At 33.7% G+C, this 21,165-nt stretch overlaps 1 protein-coding gene across 1 annotated transcript; it reads right to left on the bottom strand.

The window, feature by feature from the left end:
• Positions 1–4,593: 4,593 nt before the first annotated feature.
• LOC100378315 (histone-lysine N-methyltransferase SUV39H2-like) lies at positions 4,594–20,819 on the bottom strand. Its single transcript, XM_085496990.1, has 6 exons — positions 20,721–20,819; positions 17,515–17,618; positions 15,842–16,561; positions 14,531–14,686; positions 11,066–11,195; positions 4,594–6,153 (listed from the first exon to the last, which is right to left on the bottom strand). Exons 1-6 carry the CDS (start codon positions 20,749–20,751, stop codon positions 6,002–6,004), a joined length of 1,293 nt encoding a protein of 430 aa, XP_085353116.1. The 5' UTR covers positions 20,752–20,819; the 3' UTR covers positions 4,594–6,001.
• Between the last annotated feature and the right edge of the window lie 346 nt (positions 20,820–21,165).

Genomic DNA, 21,165 nt, shown 5'->3' with positions numbered 1-21,165 from the left:
TTCATTATACATCATGTCATAGATCTACAGATTTATTGGTTTAATGATTCAATTCAAAATGGCTAACCATTGGCCATTTTGTTTTAATTAATGCTGTTCCAGATCTATATCTCTCAATAAGTACTTGTTTGACGATCACATACAAGATGACTAAACATTAATCATTTTAATGTTAAAAAATCATCATAATCAAGCATCAGCTAAATTTGATAACTAACAGGGACTGTGCCATGCATGGCTTGTTAATTGTTAGTTTGCCAGAAAAGACAGTACACCATGATCTTTTATACACCAAGCATTCAAGCAAAGCTCTAATTTTTTCAATTGTCATTTTATTAATTCCTGTTAGGCCAAGGAAAATAGATCTGTTTCTTGTACAAACATTCTCAAACAAACGATGCGATGATAAAATTGTGTAAAAAAGATATTGCAGGAGCAGACATCTTATGAACACAGTCTTGGAACTGACCAAAAACAATTTGTTGATCTATTTTTGCAGGCTTGAAGGAGGATATTTCCGGTCTCTTTGATGATGAAGATGATGATTACAAAACTGTTGCCAAGAGACAAAATCGTTCACTACAACCAGATGATGAAAGTCAAATTTCATCAACATCTGGGAAGAACATTCCACAACAAGAGGAGGATGAGCTTGATTCACAAGCAACAAATATTAGTTGCCACAGCAACACAGGTTACAACACAAATGATGAGACTGATGACGACAGTGAATTTGATTTATTTTTTTCACAGGAAGTTCTTCCTGAACAGTGTGATCAGAGAAAAATAGGTCAGAAAGAAAATAGTGAGAAACAAATCAAAGTTTATGGAAGTGATGAACAAAGTACTGGAGAAACAAGTAGCAAACAAGAACTGGAGGAACCGAACAACACAGACAAACAATTGTTGGAGGAAAGTAGTAACAGTCAAAGTAACAATGACTGTGAATTGGTGTTATTCAAAAAAGGCATTGCCAACAAAAAAAGTGATATTGAGGAGGAGAGTGGAGGTGATACCAATGTTTCTACTTTAAGGACCTCATCTAAAGATTATAATAAAGTAGCTGCAGAATCAGACAGTGACCAAACTTTTGAATATGATGAGAACAGTCAAGATCTGTTTGATAATGATGATATGTTAATTGCACCATCTTCTCCTAATGTTCAAACTCCCAATAAAGATAATCTGGAGTATCTCCATCAAAAGATGGCTGAAGGTGATCGGATACAGTTCACTGCCTCCAATAAATAGTGATTTTTAAATTATGAAATTAATTGAACCATATATATTTTTCAAAACGCCTGAGATTTTTCATCCGATGTTGTAGCGAGTCACTTCCAAAATGTTGATTCCCTAAACTTAAATTATGTAGACAATGTACCGGTAATCACTAAACTTAATATTAAAGAATATTCGACCATGTTTTGACTACAAAATTTTAGCTTACAGGAAATGCAAAAGAGAAACTTTTCAGAAACTGGTCTTTTGGATTGAAAGATTTTTATGGGGTAAACCCTCCAATATCTGATATTTAATATACTGGTACAGGTAGTACATAGTGTCAATAAGATCAGACTAGTTTGCTGCAGATTTGTAAACCAGATTGTGAAAAAGAAAACAAAAAGCAAACTTGTTTCATCGGTGCCACTGAATCGTATAGTTTACATTCATGTTTTCTATTTTTAGTCCCTGTTCAGTCTTGGTGCTTCTGTCTGTCTATACCCAAACACACATGCTTCGGGCGATTAAATTCAAACTTTACACATACATAAGACATCATATCGAACATATGCACATGCATTTGTTCCATGATCTAATTCAAGATGGCCAAATGGCAGCCATTTTAAGGCCAAAAATGCACCACAAAATCACATTTTAAACCATTATACAACTGTATCTCAGACGTGCATGAATTCCAGTCATGGAAACAAGGTTTGATTTAATAACTAATTCTAATATTTACATTTAATTGGGTGAGGTACTTGCTCAAAGTTTTAAAACTTAAAAACAATCAATCTTTGTTTACAAAAATCTAAAGGTATGCTTTAAATTAAATTAAATTACAATGTTATAAAACTACTATACCAGTCTATACCAGATGAAATGTTATACTTAGATTTCCATGCAGAAAAACACTCATAGAAAAAACCTGAATCACCAAAGGTTGTTAAAAGTGACTGTATATATTTTGTAACTGCTTCGTAATTTTAATATCCAGATTCATTTACATTTAGAATACTTGTGTGAGATTACCCACAGACAGTAGTCATGTTTTTTTTTTTAAATTTTGTACTACAAACATTTTTAGATTATGTAAATGCCAATAAGTATTCCATTGTACAGTTCAATACAGTGAATTTCATGAAGGTGTGAATTTTTCTATATATTTATAAATTCCAAACAAAACCACTTTACTAATCACAACATGTTAACGAGTGTATGACAGTAAATTGACCAAGATTAAAAGAAACCTGTAAAATCTCATTCCTATAATACAACCAACAAAATCAAATTCCAAGGTTTAAATATTTCATGAATTTGACTGTATGCATTCAAGAATGCAACCAATTTAAATTTTGTATCGTATTATTATTACCCAAAGTCTACTCTGAATTTGTACATGAATTTAATTTACAATCCTCAGGAACATTGAGAGTGAATTATGTCTGACTGCAAACATCGGATGAATTGTATATTCACAATGTAATGTTAGTTTATAATTGTACTATAATGAAATCTTGAAATTATTAAATGCAGTGATTTTATACTGATTGATAAAATAAAATTGCGAATTTAAGACTTTATTTTTATGTGAATATTGTACAAAAGAATGCATAAGTTGGTAATGACCGAGGTGGCGTTGTCACGATAAGCAGCACATGTAGGCCCATAAAATACAAATAAAGCTTTTCTTTGAATTTGCATTGTGATATTTTTGTTGATTCGCAATGGGGAAGAAATGTACACATCACATTTCTTAGTGCACATTGAGATTATTTGGATAAATGCTCCTTTTTAATATTGTCTGTGGTGCAATACACTAGATAGCTGCCACCAGAGGGCAGTGTTAGAAGATTCAGAAGAGAATGACATTTATACATGGCTGATGGGCATTTACGAATACATTTGTGAAAGGATTCGTAGCTTCGGTAAGGTACATTTTATACAGCACTAAAACTCAAATCAGACGAGGGCGCTGTACAACTATAATTAGGAATCAAATCCCTTCAAGAACAATGCAATATCTGATGCAAGTACTTAATTATGAAAACTTGTTTTCTGTTTTCAAAATAGCTCAACTGAGTATTTGTAAATTTCTTCATGTGTGTGCATGTCTGCTGCTAGATGATCACTGGTATAATTGACGTTATCACATTTTAAAGCGAGGGAGTCGTCACCTACGCATGCGTCAGATGGCCATAGCGTGTCATTGTTTACAAACAAGCGTCTACCCACGAGCCTTTGTGTTATTAGCATGTATTGTTATCGTCCCTTAGGATTCAATTACCGCGCGTGCACAGGTGACAACACTCCCGCTTTAATCAAATTACTAGTGAATTCAAGCAGGGAGAATATATTTTTTTTTAAACAAAGTCAAAAAGACAAATCATGCAGAATTCTCGTAAACTTTTTTTGCTGCGAAATATATGCAATCTGACATTCTAAGCCATCACTGGTCCACAATTCTAGTCATCCAAGGAATGCAGATAGGTGTGGCTTGTTCATGAGATCTATTTTTACCCCCGAAGAGGTGGTTGGTCCTTAATGCGAGTCGGCTACGAATTTGGCCACACTGTCATTGAAGGACACACCTCAAATTCTTGTTTTGTCCCCTTCTACGTGACCAATTATGGAGAGTTGGAAAATCATCTGCCTAGTGCAAATGGCAAGAAATCCCATCTGCTGAAGCTCATAGGAAATGGTGTGTTCAGTCATACGGTAATAGTATTACAAAATTCATTTCACAAATTCGAAATTACAAATAAAACTTATGTGCATCAGTAAATCATTAAGTTTGAAAGAAATCATCCCAGGCATGCCCAAGAAACAGTTTATGGCATTTTTTAGGTGTTTTTACAAAAATAGCAACCAGTCAGTCAAAGGTCATCAACACAAAAACAAATCAGCATGCCAATGTACTACTATTGTCTAAATCAGTCAAAGGATGCTCAAGAAAAAGACACACTCAGAATAACACCACCATGGCCACCAGTCTACCTTTGTGAAGCAAATCACAAAATAAACTAACCCATCATGACTGATGTCAGTGCCAAGTTTGATATTATTCAAGGCATGTCTAAGAAACTTGTTTTTTTTAATAAAAATTATCATCAATTGGCATTTTAAAATTAAATCAACAAATTTGTGCATCAGTAACCCGCTGGATGTAATCAAGATCTGAATTGGCAGAAATGTTCAATTTTGATACATTTTTAGAAGTAAATTGAACCACATTCAGTGACATGCTTATCAGTATATGTGCAGTTTGAATGTGGTTTGTTCCAAAAACGTCATAGACATGCACACAGAAGTAAATTTCAATGTCACAGTTTATTGAGGGTACTTACAAAAAAAAGATATTCAGAACACAGGTTTACTCTAAATTCTTTATTTATATCAAGACAGTGGCAATAAAAATTAAATAACATAGTATAGATATCACCACAGAATATAAGACACTTTGGTTGCTGGGATCTTTGTGAAAGTTGACAAAGAACCAGTTTGTTTTTTTCCCCAACATGATACAGTAATCATTAAGAATCACTTGGTACATCATTGTTATGAGTAACACATTACCGTGGCAACTGAATCCATTATTTACATAGTTCCTTTCTCTGAGCAAAATGGGTTGCGTATAAATAGTCATGGTTTTGGCTGTTGGTTTTGCTCCCCAGATTCCATATTTTGAGATAATTGAGGATTTAGCAACAATGTAAAAACAAAAAAAAACAGTGAGGTGTGTCTCTACAAAGAAGGTTAGCTAATTTATGGAGAAGATGTTGCTCACCAAACCAGACAAGATAACAAGGCAGTGAACATTGTGGTTGAAATCTGAATTTGATCGGCGTAAAAGGTAAAAGCCATTTGGCAAAAATATGATCACAATGTACTGCTTTTTTTTTTAATTTTGCTTATCGATTACGGTTGTGATTTTTTGTTCACCACAAGAAAAGAAGTTATACAACACCAAATCATCAGATATCTTGTCAATAACAATCCATTTTGCTTAGATAATTTCAGAAAACATTGGGTGGATTGATGATAAAATAAAACTTATTTCAGAGCACTCTCTACATGAACATTAATAACTACAACTAACATCGTAACAATTATCAACACAATTTACAAAATTTAATACCAAAATCCGCAAATCTAAAATGATTTCATAATATTACTGCTACTCAAGCTAAATATATATTTTTAACAATTTAAGTAAGAAAATATCTATAGAGAAAACCTTGCCTTTAGTTCAATGTCCCAGAAACAGAAATTTTTTCATCTAACCGCAGGAGTCGGGGGGAATTAGTAGAAAAACTAAAATAAATAGAACTAGGCAAGTCATGTTCTTAATTAATCAAATAAAATATTTAATGGAAATTAAAACATTAAAACTCCCACCCAACCCTGTGTACAACGCTCTTACGTAGCGTAACATTATTTATTTTGGAATAAATACATGGCGACTGGGATTGTGAGGTTGACTTATTGCTCCAGAATAACACAAGTGTGACTCGGATTAGAAAATTGTATCCATGTGCATCCATCAACACTGAATAAAATATATGGATGTTATTGCAAGGAAAGCATTAGTCGTCGTTGCTGAGTGTGTTTCAAGGTAAACAAACACATACATGCTTGTGTGTACATACATCAAAATTCAACGACAGTGGTGCTTTTTAGCATCCCAAAATCATGTGACAAAAACATCCAATTGAAACATTTCATGATAAAACAGTAGGTATCAAAAGTAATTATATATCTGAAAAATTTCACATGGACTTTAGAAAAGAAATTTCCTACAATTTTCTGAGCCACATTTACAGTTGATGGTATTAGGTTTTGCAAAATCAGCATCTACGATTTCCGATTCTGTACTATCAGGTTCTATTGCTGTAGCTGCAGCTGGTGATTCCTCCTCTTCAAGGGATGCCCCTGCAAAATAACACATTGAACAAAATTGAAACTTGCTAAAGCGCACTGCTAAATCAGGATAAACAATTACCATAATAAGATGCCTTAAACTTACCTGTCATTTGGTAATCAAAGTAAGGTTTTTACCTGACATTTGGTAATCAAAGTAAGGTTTTTACCTGTCATTTGGTAATCAAAGTAAAGTTTTTACCTGTCATTTGGTAATCAAAAGTAAGGGGTTTACCTGTCATTTGGTAATCAAAAGTAAGGTTTTTACCTGTCATTTGGTAATCAAAATAAGGTTTTTACCTGTCATTTGGTAATCAAAGTAAGGTTTTTACCCGTCATATGGTAATCAAAAGTAAGGTTTTTACCTGTCATTTGGTAATCAAAAGTAAGGTTTTTACCTGTCATTTGGTAATCAAAGTAAGGTTTTTACCTGTCATTTGGTAATCAAAGTAAGGTTTTTACCTGTCATTTGGTAATCAAAGTAAGGTTTTTACACCTGTCATTTGGTAATCAAAGTAAGGTTTTTACCTGTCATTTGGTAATCAAAAGTAAGGTTTTTACCTGTCATTTGGTAATCAACAGTAAGGTTTTCACCTGTCATTTGGTAATCAAAGTAAGGTTTTTACCTGTCATTTGGTAATCAAAGTAAGGTTTTTACCTGTCATTTGGTAATCAAAGTAAGGTTTTTACCTGTCATTTGGTAATCAAAGTAAGGTTTTTACCTGTCATTTGGTAATCAAAGTAAGGATTTTACCTGTCATATAGTAATCAAAAGTAAGGTTTTTACCTGTCAATTGGTAATCAAAGTAAGGCTTTTACACCTGTCATTTGGTAATCAAAGTAAGGTTTTTACACCTGTCATTTGGTAATCAAAGTAAGGTTTTTACCTGTCATTTGGTAATCAAAAGTAAGGTTTTTACCTGTCATTTGGTAATCAAAGTAAGGTTTTTACCTGTCATTTGGTAATCAAAGTAAGATTTTTACCTGTCATTTGGTAATCAAAGTAAGGTTTTTACACCTGTCATTTGGTAATCAAAAGTAAGGTTTTTACCTGTCATTTGGTAATCAAAGTAAGGTTTTCACCTGTCATTTGGTAATCAAAGTAAGGTTTTTACCTGTCATTTGATAATCAAAGTAAGGTTTTTACCTGTCATTTGGTAATCAAAAGTAAGGTTTTTACACCTGTCATTTGGTAATCAAAAGTAAGGTTTTTACCTGTCATTTGGTAATCAAAGTAAGGTTTTCACCTGTCATTTGGTAATCAAAGTAAGATTTTTACCTGTCATTTGGTAATCAAAGTAAGGCTTTTACACCTGTCATTTGGTAATCAAAAGTAAGGTTTTCACCTGTCATTTGGTAATCAAAGTAAGATTTTTACCTGTCATTTGGTAATCAAAGTAAGGTTTTCACCTGTCATTTGGTAATCAAAAGTAAGGTTTTTACCTGTCATTTGGTAATCAAAGTAAGGTTTTTACCTGCCATTTGGTAATCAAAGTAAGGTTTTTACCTGCCATTTGGTAATCAAAGTAAGGTTTTCACCTGTCATTTGGTAATCGAAAGTAGGGTTTTTACCTGTCATTTGGTAATCAAAAATAAGGTTTTTACACCTGTCATTTGGTAATCAAAAACAAGGTTTTTACCTGCCATTTTGTAATCAAAGTAAGGTTTTTACCTGTCATTTGGTAATCAAAAGTAAGGTTTTTACCTGTCATTTGGTAATCAACAGTAAGGTTTTCACCTGTCATTTGGTAATCAAAGTAAGGTTTTTACCTGTCATTTGGTAATCAAAGTAAGGTTTTTACCTGTCATTTGGTAATCAAAGTAAGGTTTTTACCTGTCATTTGGTAATCAAAGTAAGGTTTTTACCTGTCATTTGGTAATCAAAGTAAGGTTTTTACCTGTCATTTGGTAATCAAAGTAAGGATTTTACCTGTCATATAGTAATCAAAAGTAAGGTTTTTACCTGTCAATTGGTAATCAAAGTAAGGTTTTTACCTGTCATTTGGTAATCAAAGTAAGGTTTTTACCTGTCATTTGGTAATCAAAAGTAAGGTTTTTACCTGTCATTTGGTAATCAAAGTAAGGTTTTCACCTGTCATTTGGTAATCAAAGTAAGGTTTTCACCTGTCATTTGGTAATCAAAGTAAGGTTTTTACCTGTCATTTGGTAATCAAAGTAAGGTTTTTACCTGTCATTTGGTAATCAAAGTAAGGTTTTTACCTGTCATTTGGTAATCAAAGTAAGGATTTTACCTGTCATATAGTAATCAAAAGTAAGGTTTTTACCTGTCAATTGGTAATCAAAGTAAGGTTTTTACCTGTCATTTGGTAATCAAAGTAAGGTTTTTACACCTGTCATTTGGTAATCAAAAGTAAGGTTTTTACCTGTCATTTGGTAATCAAAGTAAGGTTTTCACCTGTCATTTGGTAATCAAAGTAAGGTTTTCACCTGTCATTTGGTAATCAAAGTAAGATTTTTACCTGTCATTTGGTAATCAAAGTAAGGCTTTTACACCTGTCATTTGGTAATCAAAAGTAAGGTTTTCACCTGTCATTTGGTAATCAAAGTAAGATTTTTACCTGTCATTTGGTAATCAAAGTAAGGTTTTCACCTGTCATTTGGTAATCAAAAGTAAGGTTTTTACCTGTCATTTGGTAATCAAAGTAAGGTTTTTACCTGCCATTTGGTAATCAAAGTAAGGTTTTTACCTGCCATTTGGTAATCAAAGTAAGGTTTTCACCTGTCATTTGGTAATCGAAAGTAGGGTTTTTACCTGTCATTTGGTAATCAAAAATAAGGTTTTTACACCTGTCATTTGGTAATCAAAAATAAGGTTTTTACCTGCCATTTGGTAATCAAAGTAAGGTTTTTACCTGTCATTTGGTAATCAAAAGTAAGGTTTTTACCTGTCATTTGGTAATCAACAGTAAGGTTTTCACCTGTCATTTGGTAATCAAAGTAAGGTTTTTACCTGTCATTTGGTAATCAAAGTAAGGTTTTTACCTGTCATTTGGTAATCAAAGTAAGGTTTTTACCTGTCATTTGGTAATCAAAGTAAGGTTTTTACCTGTCATTTGGTAATCAAAGTAAGGATTTTACCTGTCAATTGGTAATCAAAGTAAGGTTTTTACCTGTCATTTGGTAATCAAAGTAAGGTTTTTACCTGTCATTTGGTAATCAAAGTAAGGTTTTTACCTGTCATTTGGTAATCAAAGTAAGGTTTTTACCTGTCATTTGGTAATCAAAGTAAGGTTTTTACCTGTCATTTGGTAATCAAAGTAAGGTTTTTACCTGTCATTTGGTAATCAAAGTAAGGTTTTTACACCTGTCATTTGGTAATCAAAAGTAAGGTTTTTACCTGTCATTTGGTTCTCAAAGTAAGGTTTTCACCTGTCATTTGGTAATCAAAGTAAGGTTTTTACCTGTCATTTGATAATCAAAGTAAGGTTTTTACCTGTCATTTGGTAATCAAAAGTAAGGTTTTTACACCTGTCATTTGGTAATCAAAAGTAAGGTTTTTACCTGTCATTTGGTAATCAAAGTAAGGTTTTCACCTGTCATTTGGTAATCAAAGTAAGATTTTTACCTGTCATTTGGTAATCAAAGTAAGGCTTTTACACCTGTCATTTGGTAATCAAAAGTAAGGTTTTCACCTGTCATTTGGTAATCAAAGTAAGATTTTTACCTGTCATTTGGTAATCAAAGTAAGGTTTTCACCTGTCATTTGGTAATCAAAAGTAAGGTTTTTACCTGTCATTTGGTAATCAAAGTAAGGTTTTTACCTGCCATTTGGTAATCAAAGTAAGGTTTTTACCTGCCATTTGGTAATCAAAGTAAAGTTTTTACCTGTCATTTGGTAATCAAAGTAAGATTTTTACCTGTCATTTGGTAATCGAAAGTAGGGTTTTTATCTGTCATTTGGTAATCGAAAGTAGGGTTTTTACCTGTCATTTGGTAATCAAAGTAAGGTTTTCACCTGTCATTTGGTAATCAAAGTAAGATTTTTACCTGTCATTTGGTAATCAAAGTAAGGTTTTTACCTGTCATTTGGTAATCAAAGTAAGGTTTTTACCTGTCATTTGGTAATCAAAAGTAAGGTTTTTACCTGTCATTTGGTAATCAAAAGTAAGGTTTTTACCTGTCATTTGGTAATCAAAAGTAAGGTTTTTACCTGTCATTTGGTAATCGAAAGTAGGGTTTTTACCTGTCATTTGGTAATCAAAGTAAGGTTTTTACCTGTCATTTGGTAATCAAAAGTAAGGTTTTTACCTGTCATTTGGTAATCAAAAGTAAGGTTTTTACACCTGTCATTTGGTAATCAAAAGTAAGGTTTTTACCTGTCATTTGGTAATCAAAGTAAGGTTTTCACCTGTCATTTGGTAATCAAAGTAAGATTTTTACCTGTCATTTGGTAATCAAAGTAAGGTTTTTACCTGTCATTTGGTAATCAAAGTAAGATTTTTACCTGTCATTTGGTAATCAAAGTAAGATTTTTACCTGTTATTTGGTAATCAAAAGTAAGGTTTTCACCTGTCATTTGGTAATCAAAAATAAGGTTTTTACCTGTCATTTGGTAATCAAAAGTAAGGTTTTTACCTGTTATTTGGTAATCAAAAGTAAGGTTTTCACCTGTCATTTGGTAATCAAAAGTAAGGTTTTTACCTGCCATTTGGTAATCAAAGTAAGGTTTTCACCTGTCATTTGGTAATCAAAAGTAAGGTTTTTACCTGTCATTTGGTAATCAAAAGTAAGGTTTTTACCTGTCATTTGGTAATCAAAAGTAAGGTTTTTACCTGTCATTTGGTAATCAAAAGTAAGGTTTTCACCTGTCATTTGGTAATCAAAAGTAAGGATTCACCTGTCATTTGGTAATCAAAAGTAAGGTTTTAAGTTGTCATTTGGCAATCAAAAGTAAGGTTTTTACCTGTCATTTGGTAATCAAAAGTAAGTTCTTCTCCTGCCTTGATATCTCGACATGCAAAAAGTGCAACTCGGGGCATTCGTGGATCAACTTGATTAATCCAAACTCCATAAACTACCATATTTGGATCACACTGCAAACAAACATAAAAACAAATTAAGTTATTGTTTGCAATCAATACATTCACTTCATATTATGCAATATATATCCTGATGTGAAATTGATTAACTCTACTTCATGTCTGGAGTAAAGGAGGTTAATTTGGGACTGTTTATTTTTTTTTAAAATTATTAAAGATGATTTCTGATTCTCCAATCTCCGATAGATGCATACTCAAACCCAAAATTACTGTAAAACATGTTGAAAAAGCGACATGCAATTTTAGTGAATTGTGATAAAATGACGTAATAGCTAAATGTTTGATTTAGCGAATCTCATCTTGTCATTGTTGATTTTCTGTTTTTACAATATGTCGCGTGTCAAAACAAATGCGCAGTTATCACCTCCATAAAAAAAAAAGAAAAACTGTCAAGTGTAATTAGGAAGAGCCCCAGATTTTTATGTTCCAGATTACTGTATGGGTCAGAGGACGTTTCAGTATAGAGGGGTAACCCTATGGAATAACTTGCCATTACATGTCAGAAATTCAGCCTCTTTAGGCATTTTTAAAAAAACTTACAAAATTTATCTTAGTGAAAAATTTGTTGTAAATGGCTCAAGTCTATAGTGTGTATATTGTGTTTTTTGTCTCTACAGAGGACCCAATATAAAATTACAGTATTGTATATTGGCCTACCCTCTTTAAATAAATAAATGAATGAATGAATGAATGAATGAATGAATTAATGAATGAATGAATAAATAAATAAATAAATACAAACCCTCAAGCCTTGGCCATTTTAAATTTATAATAATGTCATTAGCGGCATCTTGAATTAGTCCCGCTAAATTCACTAAAACTACATGCTCGCGAAAAAGACATGTTTTACAGTACATTAATTGTATACTGGATCATTGAAATCTGACATTATTTAACCAGACACATTTTCGTCACAAGTCCATAAGTAATAATAAGAGCAATTAGAGTACGGGTAATTACAATATGACGTACACACAAAATGACTGATATTTCTCAATAATATAGTTTGGCTGCACTCTCTGCTCTTTAAATTTGCAAACACAATTTTCATTGTCTTGTGAAATCTGCTATGTGATAATGAGCTACACAATAGAAACTGTGCAAATGGTTGTGGAGACGCATCCTAATTCAGTGCTGCCACGCCATGTCACGCGACATTGATTGACAGCAGTTATCTATTGCCATAATTGTAACACTGAATTACTGAAGTTATATTCATAGTCACATACATGTACCGTATTACCCCGGGCACGCGCCCCTCCCTGGGCAAGCGCCCACCCCCCTGTTTTCACAAAAGTTACATGTTGGGGACATCCTCGGTTAAACGCCCAGGGTGATTTTTAGCCAAGAACGGGGTCAACAATAAAGTTTTATTCGTCAAAAACGAACACGTTTGATTTATTTAAATAGTGTGTTTGTCACAGTAGTTCTCTTTTTGGAGTGTGTGGTGGCCCTGAAAAGGGCCGTTTTGTTTGTGTTTTTACGTAAAAACTCATTGGAACTTAACGACGTGAGATGAACCACGCAGCATGTGGTGCACTCGTTCTGCTTTCTCTTCATTCACGATGAATCCAATACTGCAATAATCCATACCGTGGTGAGTGGTTTGAAGCACTTAGCTTTGGTTTCAGACGTAGAACTTCGCTGACACAGTCAGCTGGCATCGGTGTCGCTGGGTGTATATGATAAAGGGAAGTTGTGCAACCAAATTTGCCGAGTTTGCAGTTTTTCGCCAAGAAAAAAAATAACTAAGGTAAAAACTTACGGTTTTTCATCATTGTTGTAATAAAGAAATTATTCTCTATCAATAATCCGCCCAAAACAGGAACATTTCTACTCTTTCTTGTGTTTTTTCAACGTTTTTTGAAAAACCTGCAATTAGGCTGCGAAAGTAGAACATTCCGGAGGGGGTGAAATGGAAGAGCCAAACTTAATGCGTTAAAATAGAACGCGTATTTTGACCTCTACGTGGCCAACCAATGGCAGGACACGGATACATTTGCGGTCGTTGCCAAAAAGCCCCACGTCCATCGCCTGGCGATGCTCTTCCGTACGTCTAGTATGTCCATGATCATATACACCCAGCGACACCGATGCCAGCTGACTGTGAACTGAGCTAGTACTTTTGAGACATCAAGTCGTAAACTTGCTACTTTCTTTCCATCCTTCATCACAGCTATGGCATTACGGTCATGTGGATTATGTTTCTGTCTTTGAGGAAAAAACATTTTGCCGACCTCAAGTCCATTATGATAACCATAATGAGGCACGCCGACGATGGGAACTTGTTGCATCATAATTTTGTCATGTGTGTGGGTGCGTGAATAAATCATGTTAATGAGGTCGACCAGAGTTTATTTTCAGTCTGTTTTTTATGTATCGCCATTTGGATATGTTTATGTATTCACAATAGTTTGTAAACATTTCACATCAGTAATAAAAGGTTTATTTATTTCATAACCCTGTCTGCTATTCTTCAGTAATTACGACACGATGTATCAATACGTGCGTGAACAAAATTATGCTAATGAGGTCATCGCCATCTTGTATTACAAGCGGTCGTTTTTCCCGGCCGTTTCGACTTGTACTGATCACAGTTACTGAAAAAGTAACCGTGCATTGATTACAATACTTACCATACTTTGTAGCCGATTTCAGTGTGTAATACAACTTCATTCGCTGACATAAAACAAGTTTTATTCTTGAAATTCGACCATGTGTCTTAGTGTTCCCACAGTTCTTGACCGAGTGCTCACGTTTATTGAAACCTCGCATAAATCAAGAAATAAGTATGTGTACAAAGTGTACAAAAGCATTCCTTTATTTGACCTTATCATACGAACACAAAAACAACTTTTTTAAATCTTTTTTGGGGTGGTCCTCGGGTAAGCGCCCATCGCCAATTTTCCCCGATTTTGTATGTTCAGGCCCCTGGGCGCGTGCCCGGGGTAATACGGTACATCTACTTTGATAACTACATAATCGATCTATAAGTTGGTGGAAAAATTCTACCAGAGATTGGCTGGAGCTGTATACTGCAGCGAGATTGCATATCCCAATTGTTGAGAAGCATATACTATAGTAAGTAATTTTATCTAATTTAGCTAATTCAGGAAGTCGCTAGTTTAGGAGAAAGAGATTGTTGGCACTTTAGCTAAATTAAGAATCTGTTTCATGCACTGTATATAATTCGCTAAAATGGTATGTAGTTATTTCAAAGTATTTTACAGTATGTACTGTACTACTGAGTGCACTTGGGATTTTAAAGGTAGGAAGATTACAGTATATGGGACAGAGATGGTAAAATGAATAAAGTGATAAAAACTCACTGAATGGTTGACAAAATGAGAAACATTTCCATAGAAACCAGCATCAACAACAAAGGCACAATCTTGGTTGCTATCGTAGTCAAGATCAAAAAGATATGTTCTACCGTTGGAATCGTATATTTTACCTCTTCTTTCAGCTTCTTCATTGCTAATGACCTAATACCAAGAAAATACAAAATGTTTTAAAACACTGATTTAAAGTAATGATTCACTACGACAGCCCATTTACACAAAAACAGAACATAATATAAATAGTAATAGGTAGATTATTCTAGAACAATACTCTTCAATAGTATAAGAATAACTTTTATTGAGTTTTTGAAATAAATATTTTGAAATATAAAAGTGTTTGTTTTTTTTGTTATTTCAACCTTACCATATTTCTTCTATTAAATTGAGGTTTTTACTTCAGAATAATTTTTTTTTATTTTAGCAAAATTGAAAGAAGACAGGCATTTTATAAAAACAATTGCTGAAACAACTGGGAGAAAAGTTATTGACAATGACATAGTCCCCCTGTCTGTAGCAGGATGTGTTGAATTTGATGCCACAAAAAGGAGAAGGAATGAATAAAATCGCTGAGGTATGTTATTAAATTTCATTGAATTCCGATTGAAGAGAATGTGCAAACCAGTATGCCTTACCTTTGCGCCAAATTTAAACAAAATCAGTCAAAATGTGTCTGAATCTTTGAAAATATAATAATCGTGTCATGGCTGCCTGTTGGCCATTTCGAATCAGACCAAGTTTGACACACAACAGTAACCCAAGATACGCGATGTTCACGCCCATTTTCATGGTATGACTAAATTCAGTCTAAGTATTCTTGAAAAATGCTTGATACTTTGTGTTTTGAGTTTACTGAGACAAAAAAATGCCAACATTGGGTAAAATTTCATTACATTAAAATCAATGATATTGGAATATGGAAGATTCAAATAAAGTAAAAGACTCAAAATTTACATTAGTTTACAACATAAAGACATGAATTACTTGGTTACTATGAAAAATCTGAAGTTGATTTTGCTACCCATTTTGAAATGGTTGTCTCAAACAGCATCTGTGTTTTGTAACTAAAGTATCAAACACCAGCCAGCAATGTTTCTAACAATATTTCAAGAGAAACAGACAGATTTTGTTCATACCTTTTTACACTGTAAATGTCATACATGATAGCATTGAAGAAAAACAAAGAACTTGCATCTCCCAAGAGTAAAACCAAATCTCATTTATATACCCAAGTGCAAAGATTGAATTTGAAAACTTGGCATACCCAAGTTGAACATCGAGTATGAAGACAACCTCTCTTACCTCTCCTACATACTCCATAACAAATGAATTCCTCTTGATATCATCCAGAGTTTTCACTCCCCATCCACAACCGTTGGCAGTCTTGAATATACAAACTCGACATTTCCTTCCAGCTTGGACAACTCTATTTGGACATTTCGGACCACATTTACATCTCCTGTTGCACTCAAACACTGGCTTGCCAGGAGGAACCCTGATACGACCATACCTATTATAGGCAAACTTAGCTCCAGGGAGAGTAGGACAACAGCTCTCAGAGTTTTCAAAACAATTTGTGCATTCACAGCCTATGAGCGGATCATTTGGAATAAGAATTCCAGGTCCCGGAATATATTCATTAATGTACATAAAGTTTTGAGGAGGTCCTTCTAAATCCACCCTATTAATAACTTTAACTGATGCTGGGTCAGAGCATTTATTATTTAATTCATTCTCCCACCGTCTCAGTAGCTTTTTATGTAAACTTCTCCGCTCTTCATCAGTCAAACTTGGATCAGACAAGCTGCGAGTCACTTTCATTTTTTTCTTTTTACTCTCCTTGAGATTTTCATTGGAAAGGTGGCGCTTTTTGGTAATATCAGCGCCATTGGATTTCTTTTCTCTCAGCCTCTTGTGATACCTTTTTAGAAGTTTGGTGCAGTTGTTTAAATTAGATTTCGGTTCCCAAGTGTTATCCTCCGGCGGATAGCCTTTCCATTTTACGAAGTACAAATCCTTCCCCTGCCGAAAAAAAGGAAAGATTATGTCACGAAGGATACAAAAAAATAATTTTTTCATGTTACCACTGTGATTTTATATGAACTAACAAACTTTATAAACAAATTAATTAATACCGTCAAATTTGTATTAAACACCACATTCCTAATAGAAGTCGCACCCATTTTTTTTTGAGCAATTGAGAACCAAAAATTCACATATTTCTCATATGTGTAGATGCTCTAATAGAAGCCGTATCCCCTCTGTTGCATTGTACCATTTTAATAGAAGCTGCGGCTTTTAATACAGATTTTACAGTAATACACACAACAACAAGTTCAGACGATTGCCTTAAATGAAACCAAAAAACTTGAATCTCGGGACAATTCCAGGATACAACTTGTACTAAAATTTGCCATCCAAGGCGAGTTTATCTTCCAACTGATGGTGAAAGTAGCAAAATACAGATTATTGTCTAAATTTTCAGCCATTATTGGTTAGCACCAGTGTCAGGATGATCTTGGTTATGTTGTGATTGATAAAGTTCCATGCAACATATGACAAATGAGGCCTTTCATATGAAGCACTTGGGTTTTCATACACAATGATGACATTCTCGTACATAATGACATAGCTTATGAACCACCGATTCCGACTGGCAATATCAGGTTCAAACAACCAACATTTTAAGGCTTATTTTTTCACATGGTACCGAGTTTCAAATCAAAATTTCTTCTCAATCATAATCAGTCATGGAATCTACGGAAGAACTCCCTGAATTTGTGCTTTCATCATTTGTCAATGTCTAACTGATAATGTCCGATAAAGAAAAAGAAGTTGTTCACTGTCCACCAATCTTAGCATTTACCAAAATACACATAAATACATCATCAGAATGGGCTGTGAATTTTTCATTCGTTTCTATAGTAACAAGATATCAATCACACAAATTCAGAATCTCACTCTCTCAAGTGTACCTTTTCAGTTCCATGATCGAGTATCTCTTCAACTTCATATTCAACATTCTCTAAAGGTTCTTCTGATGTTTCAGTCACTTCTTCTCTCTCAACTTCTTCAATTACTGTTTAAATCAAAGAAAGCTTAGAAAGAACTCCCGTGTGCTGAGAGTATTGGAGACACATTAAAAATTAATTCAAAATTACTTGAACTTGAGATGTTGATGGAAACGCAGAAAACTAATTATGCAAAAAAGGTAACTAATGTGAACAGATTTAAGTGTAAAACTAATAAGGTCTGCACAATGTACCAAGTTTCATTGAAATGTGATTAGAACCAACAAAATATTAATTATTATGCTAATTAGAGAATTAATATGAACAGATTTTAACCCAAAATTAATCAGGCTGTCTATTGTCCTAGAGCATTTATGTACCAAGTTTTATTCAAATGTGATGATCAATACTTGAGATATCAGTATTAATTAATTATGTTAATTAGGTGATTAAGAAGCATAAATATTTACCAAAAACTAATATGGTGTATAGTCCTAGGTTCATTGAAATGTGATGGGTACTCTTTAAAAGTTTCATTGAAATCCAATGAGTGGTTTTTAGACATCAGTGCAACAGCCATAGAACAGCAAAAAATTAACTAATTATGCAAATTAGGTAATTAATAGGCACAATTATTTATCCCAAAATTAATCAGGTCTCTACATAGTCCTAGAATATCTATGTCGCAAGTCTCATTGAAATGTGATGATTAGTACTTGAGATATCAGGTGAAAAGCTGAAAATTAATTAATTATGCAAATTAGGTAATTAATATGTACTGATATTACCACCATTTGGCCATTTTGAATAGGATCGTCAAACCAATATATCTGTCTATCTATGACATGACATGATGTATAATGAAAATTTAAAATTTGAACAAATCAGTGAAAGCAAGTCAGAGATATGGCACGAGAACCACATTCATTAAAACAAAATGGCCGCCAGTCAGCCATTTTTAATCTTATCTGAAAAACAAAATGATGTGCATCAAGGTCCTATAATGTCTAACGTATATACCAATTTTGAACATAATTCATCTGTAAACAGACGAAAAATGCTTGATTTAGATGATTTTTTAGCACAAAAATGGCCGCCATTCGGCCATCTTGAATCAGATCGTAAAACAAAATGATGTGCATCAAAGACCTATAATGTCTAATGTATATACCAAGTTTACACAAAATCCATCTGTTAATGGCTGAGAAATGCTTGTTTTTGATGATTTTTAGCACAAAAATGGCCGCTATTCGGCCATCTTGAATCAGATCGTGAAACAAATTGACGTGCATATGTATACTATCATGTATGATGTATGTGTAAAGTTTGATTGTGATTGGTCCAGGCATTTCTAAGATACAGGTTCGGACACACGCACGCACACACGGAGGTCAAAAAATAAGTCCCCGTTTTCGGACTGCGTCCGAACGGGGACTAATAACCACTCCCGATAAACTAAGTCAAATTTTACTTTTATTTCATATAAAAAAAAAGTAGTAACATTTTTTGCAAGGCATCATGACTGAGTAAAAGGAATTATTAATATTAGTATAATCAGTGTGTAACATCGCGAAGTAAGTTATGCCACGTTGTAGTTTTATTTGTTTGTTCATTACTGTGAATATATACGTTTAGAAGTTGATGGTACGAATAATAAATTACAACAATACGCCAAATTACGTGGTCAATTTTTTGAAGGAGTAAATAAGATCGTGAACATATTCCTCGCTAAAACGTTTCAAATACGTTTTATTTAACTTTTTACTATAGACATTAATATTGCAACAATAATTTATTTGTTTCTGTTTTTAGTCTGCAGCATTTGCATTTCGAATATATTTCATTTTTAAATTCAAACTCTTCTAAAATTGTGAAACAAAATGTCATAATTTCAAAAATATTTGCGATAATATTCATTGCTTATTATTATTCATACAGCTCATTAATATTCATGACCGACCGGCACTCAAGTTGGGCTGGCGAAATCCTTGGAGATCCAGTTCTTGAAGGATGAAAACTTGCAATTTTGATTCATTTTTGGAATTTAAATGACTGCCATTCAGCCATCTTGAAGTGGATCATAGAACAATTGCATTATGCATGTGTGAAGTTTGAACTTCCAGTATGTGCAAGATTTGGCACATAAACCATAAAAGTCACAATTTCTGGGGATACAACGAATGAAGACTAACAATCAATGCATTAACTCCACTACTCATCATTCATTATGCAAATTAGTTGATATCTTCTAATTTCGTATTCAATACGATCAATCGACTAGTACTACTCAGAGACTGTACAAGCATTACACATTATATTTAAAAAATATCTCATCAGCGATACATGTTCTAATGAAAACACAAAAATAGTCATTAAATAAAAGTTATGCTAAAATCGCTGCAACTTATGTTTTATTCTACATTTAAAAACAATTATGGAATTACTTTTAATTTTTTTTATTGTATTCAAGGTTGATGTAAGGTTGGACTAGATCCTTTTAACAGACTTCAATGCATTCATGTCTCTTTTCTGTATTCAACTGCTTGCAGCTTTAATGATAAAGTTCAATAGTCAGGACTGCTAGAAACATTTCTAAATATTTTGATTTTTGTTTTGCATTGAAGGCCAATGTTATGATTGAACTGTCAATCATGTCTCATAATATCTATCGCGCATCAGGGAGTAGTTTACAAATATGGGCGCCAGGTTTGGTACTTTTTTCAAACAAATGTATTGGTTAATTCCAGAGAAGTTAGTACATTTCACGCAACACGCGCGTCAAATGAAATGCACGGCTGATAATTGTCCAATCCAAAACAACACGCATGGTCCAAACAGTGGTTGCGCAAATGGAAAATTCTTCAGATGACAATTCACAACTTTCACGCATTTCTTATAACACGTAAATCTAGCACATTCATACAACGGACAGTAAACAAGTCATATATGCGAGACACTACCACGTTCATTCATTTAAAAAAAACGGTTCGACAATGATGCCAGGCAACGACATGCAAAGCGGAACTGCGCAAATCGGAGCAAATTGTGAGTGCATGGAAGTAAATAAAATAAATTTTAAAAACGCAAAAGCGAAAATAAAACTTGAGAAACCGAAACTGGGGTAATATGGTTCAATGAATATGTAGAAAAACGATATTTTTTTACTCTACCTTTTGTGGCAACATTCGCGCTGTCCGCCATTTTGGATTTTCACTTGCTTTTATCAATTAGTTGATTGGGTCAGACGTTGGTCACGTGATGCAAATGACGGTTGGATTCTCGTGGGTGGGTGTTAGATTTTACGAGAGGACTTATTTAATTTTCCGACAGTGTCATTGACGGGTCCTTTCGTCCCATATAACATACAAAATCATACTTTATAAGACACACAAAACTACATCACTCATTCAACGAAAAATGTATGGTTTCGTACAGCGTGTTTCTTTTGCAACTTAGTATCTACCTACCCCTATTGAGTACGGAACTTAGTCGCTCCCACAATGAGCGCCAACGATCTGCGGGTCGGCCCATTTATCGATCGAGCTAACCAAACAAAACCACTGTAACTTTAAATACCCATGTATTGTTGTAGTGCTTATATGAATTATTTGTTTA

The sequence above is a fragment of the Saccoglossus kowalevskii genome, chromosome 3, assembly GCF_978046115.1.
Source record: "Saccoglossus kowalevskii chromosome 3, keSacKowa6.1, whole genome shotgun sequence".
Classification (NCBI taxonomy): Eukaryota; Metazoa; Hemichordata; class Enteropneusta; family Harrimaniidae; genus Saccoglossus; species Saccoglossus kowalevskii.
Note: the sequence above shows the minus strand (reverse complement) of the source record. Positions and strands in the feature narration are given on the sequence as shown.